The sequence below is a fragment of the Boleophthalmus pectinirostris genome, unplaced genomic scaffold (genome assembly GCF_026225935.1).
Source record: "Boleophthalmus pectinirostris isolate CB_2022bp ecotype Guang Dong unplaced genomic scaffold, ASM2622593v1 HiC_scaffold_5, whole genome shotgun sequence".
Lineage (NCBI taxonomy): Eukaryota > Metazoa > Chordata > Actinopteri > Gobiiformes > Gobiidae > Boleophthalmus > Boleophthalmus pectinirostris.
Window position 1 is genome coordinate 39,185,849 of NW_026571404.1, and position 6,904 is coordinate 39,192,752.

The window sequence follows — 6,904 nt, forward strand, 5'->3', positions numbered from 1 at the left end:
GAGACGCACTCCTCTCAGCGCCGAAGAGGAAGAGGAGGAGGAAGAGGAGGAGGAGGAAAAGGAGGAGGAGGCCATTTTGAGAACCTACCAACCCGTTCTTCTTCCTTAAGAGCAGGAATTTCGTTTTTGCGCGATAATCACCGTCTGAAAAGTCCATAAATAAAAACGCGGGACGAAAATAGAAGCTTCGGCAGAACTAACTTCATCAACGCTTCACATTTTAGACCCGAGGAGACGACACGGAGACGCTGGGAGGGCATCTGACACACCTGGACCTTCACTTCTCACACAGGACATCACAAAATCACATGAATGATGACTGTTCTGTATTTTCAAACATTTAAACTGTTGTCTGGGTGAGATTGTGGACCACATGTCACCGCAGAAACACACACACACCGTACAGTCAACACGCACAGAAACACACGCTCCAGGGCATCTGACACAAAACTGCTCGAAAGGAGGGCTCAAAATGGCTACTGCAAACACACACACACAGAGCAGCTCAACTGTGAGACAGCAGCTCGTGTGTTTATGTTCTTGGAGTTTAAGATTCAAATCGTGTCTAATTGTTTTTGTCTTTCACTTCTTCACGTGTGATGATAGAACATCAAAAAGTGAGTCAAATGAGCCACAAAACTGCACAAATATGATTCAAATTTCAAACTTAATTCCCAACTACGATGAAAATAAAACGTGCACTTTTGTTGTAATAGAATCTACTTTTCATTTACAAAATAACAGCATTTTCTTGATGTTACCGTGACGTCTTACACTGCAAAAAGCAACATCTATGTCAGTGAGAATGACGTAAATTAAGAATATTTGACTTTATTTGAGTCGATTCAACTCGACAAGTCAAATTATCGACAATGGAACAAGTGTGTTTTTCTAAATTCAAGCAACATTCGATTTTGATTCTTGTTTTAAGTGCAAAGAGTTGTTGTTTTTTTTCTTATTTTAAGTGTAACAAGATGTATTTTCAGATTTTAAGTATGAAAAGTCTGATTCCATTGGCAGATCATTTTACTTGTCAAGTGAAATGAACTCTTTTTTAATTCGAGTCATCTTAACATGGCTGGATTTTAGTTTTTGTGCTGATAAAGCTCAAAATGACATTAAAACGATCCATTTCTGTCGCATGAATGAGACTTTTTTAATCCCGATACCTGATCACAGCGTGTCTGGTTCTGATACGATACACAAACTGTAACAACAACACGAGTGTTCACTCTGCACCAAAACACACCTTCATATTGAACTGAATCCACCTGCACACACACACACACACACACACACTTCTATGGTACATGGTGATTTTCATTCACAGAGACGTAAGGATCAGCTTTGAAAACCCAAACCCAACACACTTTCAACTTTAGAACAAGCAACTTTGAGCCTTGACAGTGGAAAGGGTCACGATTTACAGTCTTGTAGTGACTCTAACGAAACATACACAAGGATTTTTGAGATCTGATTCCAAGTATGATTCATTCTATTGAATTCTAGATCACATTTTCAGTCAGACCTATTTTATTCAAATACTAAATAAGATCCAAAATCCTCCTCTGTGTATTTTAGCAAAAATGTAAACCTGTTCATGTTTCTGTCTTGAATGCCTCCAAAATGGTCTAAAATGGAGCATTTGAACACAGAAATACCTTATTTTTAGAGGAAAACATCACATGACCAATACTTTGTAACATATTTTGTTCATTTCTGGGAGTAAACTACAACAGGAGCTTCAAATTGATGTCTCTAAATGTAAGATTTGTGTTTTGCATTAACTAAAAATGATATTGGTTATCATATAAGTTACTTGTTCTTCACATTGTTCATGTTTGGAAATGATGTTCGCATTATGATTACAAATGTGATCATCTTTGTGTGAACCTTTGTGACACAGAACTAAAACTAAACTGAATAATGAATCTATTTTACTCAAATACTAATTTTCTGACAAAAATAAGCAATGTAAACCTTTTCATGTTTTTTGTGAACCTTTACGTCACAAAAGAACTAAAACTGAATAATGGACCTATTTTACTAAATAAGATCCAAAATGTTCTGTACCTATTTTTAGTATCTAATATCTCAACAAAAAGAAAAAACACATGTAAATCTTTTCATGTTTCTGTTTGGAACGTACCAGAAATGTTCTATTTTGTTTGTTTTTATAGGAAAACCTCACATGATCAAAAACTTGTAATACATTTTATTCTTACATTTGTGTGAGTAAACTACAAGAGGAGCTTGTCTCTAAATGTGAGATTTTTTCCTGTCCATCTGCAGTGTCATGTATTAACTAAATATGATATATGTTACTTGTTCTTCACATTGTTCATGTGTTAAAAATGACATTTACAACATAATTACAAATGTGATCATCTTTGTGTGAATCTTTACATCACAGAAGAACTAAAACTGAATAATGGACCTATTTTATTCCTAATACTAAATAAGATCCAATATCTTCTGTATCTTTGTGCATTAACTAAATATGATACAGGTTACTTGTTCTTCACATTGTTCATGTGTTGAAAATGATGTTCACATTATGATTACAAATTTGTGTGAACCTCTGTGTCACATAAGAACTAAAACTGAATAATGGATCTATTTTACTCCAATACTAAATAAGATCCAAAATCTCCTCTGTATTTTTAGTATCTAATTAGAAGAAGCAAAAATTATTTCTTTTCATGTTTCTGTTTGGAATGGCTCAAAAATGTTCTATTTTGTGCATACAATACATTTTGTTCTTACGTTTGTGTGAGTTAAACTACTAAAAGAGCTTCAAATTGATCTGTCTAAATGTGAGATTTGTTCCTGTTCATCTGCAGTGTCGTGCATTAACTAAGTATGATACAGGTTACTTGTTCTTCAACCTTTGTGTCACAAAAGAACTAAAACTGAATAATGGACTTATTTTACTCCAATACTAAATAAGTTCCAGAATCTTCTGTACCTATTTTTAGTATCTAATATCTCCACAAAAAGAATCAATGTAAATCTTTTCATGTTTCTGTTTTGAATGTCCCAAAAATGTTCTATTTTGTCTGTTTTTATAGGAAAATCTCACATGATCAAAAACTTCTAATACATTTTGTTCTTACATTTGTGTGAATAAACTACTGAAGGAGCTTCAAATTGATCTGTCTACATGTGAATTGTTTTCCTGTTCATCTGCAGTGGTGTGCATGAACTAAATATGATACAGGTTACTTGTTCTTCACATTGTTCATGTGTTGAAAATAAACTTCACATCATCATTACAAATGTGATCATGTTTGTGTGAACCTTTACATTACAAAAGGACTAAAACTGAATAATGGAGCAATACTGAGATATGAGTGGAGCTGGTGGAGCACACACACACACACAGGCACACACACATGTACATGCAGGCACACACGCACACACACACAGATACATGCACACGCACACATGCACACACACATACACACACATACACACACACATACACACACATGCACACACACTGGTCACAGACTCAAGGAAGTGTCTGCAGATTTGGCTAAAAACTGGACATTTCTGAATAAACATTTCCAGATTTCTTTTGTGAAAAACAGAGCAAATAATCCATAAAACCTTTCCAAAGCTGGAGCTGCTCTGAGCTGAAGGTGTGAGCAGGTCACACAGGTGTGGGCCGTTCCTCCACCAGCTCCACGTTTAAACGGACAAACAACTTAGAATAGATGTGACTTCTGACTGGAGCTCGTGTGTTTGTGTCAGAGCCACAATCAGGACGCACTTTCTGTCTACACTGACAAATCCAACATCTTCTAACAATTTCCAAACGTTTTAAAAAGCATCAACAAATTTAGATCTCCTGAAATCTCAAACTGGAAAGGATCAAGTCTGAAAATACATTTACATTTTGGCTTTTCAGCAATTCTTTGTTTTGGGAAGCTCCAGAAACATATGCGATCAAATTAGGACAGAAGCGTCACCTCTCCTCTCTTTTTCTGTCCTTTTTTTTTTCTTTCTTCCTCTCTTTCTCTCTTCCTCCTCTCTCAAATCCTAAAGAATCCCCCCAAATCTTTCCAGAAATAACTGAATTTCACATCTGCATAAGTCCCTCACCTTTTAAGACCGGCTCAAATCGGACACACGCAAAAGGAGACGGACAGAAAAGCGATTTAAGGAGGATTTGTAGAAAGAGAGAAGAGGGAGATGGAAGGATGGAGGAAGAGTGAGAGAAAAGCAGAGAGAGAGGAAGAGGAAGAGGAGGAGGAGAGGGGCAGGTTGCGATTTGGCACGGCTCACAGATGCTATTTTAAGACGATGCAGAGACAAGAGGCGTCGACGAAAATATGGAGAATTATTTTCCAAAGACGAAGGACGAATAAAAACCAGAAATGTGAGTAATGTTTTGAAAAAGGCCTCAGAATTTCCACAAAACGCAAAGGTGAAATAAAGATACACAAGAAGCATTCCTCGATTATAAACCAAACTGCAAAAGATATTTAGTCGCTTTCAGCAAATTGGGTCAGAATTTTTTGCTACGTTGCATAAATTCGGTTAAAAAAATCATAATTTGATCCATGATGCTTTGTGGCTTTGCACAATTTCAAGAAAATATTTAAATGAAACCAAAAACTGAGGTTACACTCACACAAAATTCAGAATATCTTTGCTATAATCCTCAAAACTCTCACATGTTTTCAGACAGAAAGAAGGCTGAAAAGGTGTGAACAATTTAAAATACAAATTCAAATAATCTACCAAAAGAAACTATGAAATTGTAACACAAATATGAATTATGAACGAGAAGTTAGAAGAGTACGAGATCAGAGTTTTGTTCGAATTCTAAAGAAGGCCCTACAGTGTGAGAGAATTTAAAGAGACTGTGTCCAAACTGAATCAAATTGGCACAGCAGCTTTCTGATGTTACGAAGACGAAGAGGAGGAGGTAGAGGAAGAGGAGGAGGCGGGACGGTGGTCGTACGGACGAGAAATCATTATTAAAAGATTCCAAATAAAGTGTGTGGAATAAAGAGTTGATACTTGTGCGAGAGATGAGGGGAAGGGATTTTTTCTAAGTTGATCTAATTCTGTAAAACGCTTGAAATTGAAAAACTATTCGGAAATTTCAAAAATCCCCAAATATTCACTGCGTTTTCTATGAGGCTCATTTTAAATTCAATGCATTTGTTTGAAAGTGAAATGTAAAAAGTCCAACAGAAGAGCTGTGGATGGACGAAAGCACTTCACATGTGGAAACTGAAAATAAAGATTGGTGTTTTTGTTTTAAAATTAGATTATCAAAATTATGAAAAGTAGAATATCATAATTATTGTCAAATTCAAATTAAATCTGGTTCAGGTTTGTTGGTTTTTGTCGTTGGCTCACAGTGTGTAAACTCTTGAACTTCACTGATCCTTGACTTTAGTGGACAAAACATTTAGTGGAAAATAGATGTTTACACTTGCAGAGTTAAATAGAGTGGGTTATTTTGTAATAAAAGGAAATAAGAGCTGGGGTGGTCCAAGAAACACGAGCAAAGCTTTGAAATGTGCGTGAAAAATACGGGAGCAGATCAGATAAAAAAGCGCTTATGGGACAATTGTGTGTTTCCAAATTGCGCAGCTCGCGCCTCGTGTTTGGGGGTTCGGGGGGGGGAGGGGGTGTCCTCGTGCCCCCCTCCCCCTCCTCCCCCTCCCGCCCCACAGTCCCGCGCGCGCCGTATATTTTGAGGAGGTGAGTGTCTAAATGGGGAGTCCGCGGAGATGTCACGAGCGGCGTGTGTGGCGGCTCCACGTTACGCACGGCACCTGTTTCTGGTCGCGCTCTGCCTCCTAGCGGTCACGGCGGGAGCTGCCCACCGCTCTGCCTCCTAGCGGTCAGTGTGGGAGGTGCCCACTGCCTCAGTCTGTCACCTACACCGGACCGTGCCTCGCGCTCGGCTCGCGCACAAACCGCCACAGACGCGGGGAACGAGCGAATTTGGCGATTCTCCCAATTTTCAATTTGGACCTTTTCTCTTTTAACTTCACCATTAGAAAATGTTTGGCTTTTATTTCAGATCAATGATTTTTTTGCTATAAATCTATTCAATTTAGTTTTAAATGGAAAATTTAAAATATATGCAAGAATTTGGCATGTCATCAGACTTTGTATTAATCTTAGGTTTGGAGCAGGATCCGTGCGTAAAAGCGAGCGAATAGTCCAGTGGTCAAACGCGCTGTGAGGGAATGTGAACTTATACGAGACTCAAAACGAGCGTCCTGTTGCTGACTTGAGCCCGAAACACGGAACTGTGGGTAAAAGTGAAAGGCATTGGTGCAGGGCTGGCTGTTTGCGTAAAAGTGCGTTTTAAATCCATTTAAGGGAAAGTCCGGGCTCACATTATTCCAAAGCGACAAAAACAAGAGAGGTGGGTGCTCCACGCAGAGGCACGTAAACGAGGAGAGGAGCCGAGGAGGAGCGGAAGAGGAGCCGAGGAGGAGCGGACAGCAGCCGGGAGACGCGACACCAGCCCGGGGAAAACTTCTGCACTGCCCCGTGTCCGGAGTAAAGTCCAGCGCGAGTCCGCGCTTCCACCTGCGGGCAGAGAGTTGAGAGAGCGGCGGTACTTACGGGAGAAGTCCCTCTTGCTCAAGTGCTGCGGTTTGCCTTGTTTTCTGCGCGACATGGCGAGCGGTGGCAGCGGCGGCGATCAGCGGCGGACTGCGCGGAGGTGGAGGTTCACATCAGGGGGACGAGGCGAGCCAGGGTCCGCGGCAGGAGCGGCAGGAGCGGCAGGAGCGGCAGAAGCGGCAGCATCAACCGGCCACTGAGGGACAGAGTATCCGCTACGGCCAGCCTTTGACATCCACGTGCCCGCCCCGGTAATCAATTACAAATATGACAAAGATGGCGCAAAGGAGGCGAGGATGGA

The 6,904-nt window shown here is 39.8% G+C and overlaps 1 protein-coding gene across 1 annotated transcript in view; it reads right to left on the reverse strand.

The window, feature by feature from the left end:
• Positions 1-6,658, reverse strand: part of bcl11aa (BCL11 transcription factor A a) — a 43,883-nt gene extending 37,225 nt beyond the window's left edge. Inside the window, exon 1 of the mRNA XM_055162727.1 lies at positions 6,604-6,658. Coding sequence (XP_055018702.1) covers positions 6,604-6,658 — 55 coding nt within the window. The remainder of the gene's footprint in view (positions 1-6,603) is intronic.
• Between the last annotated feature and the right edge of the window lie 246 nt (positions 6,659-6,904).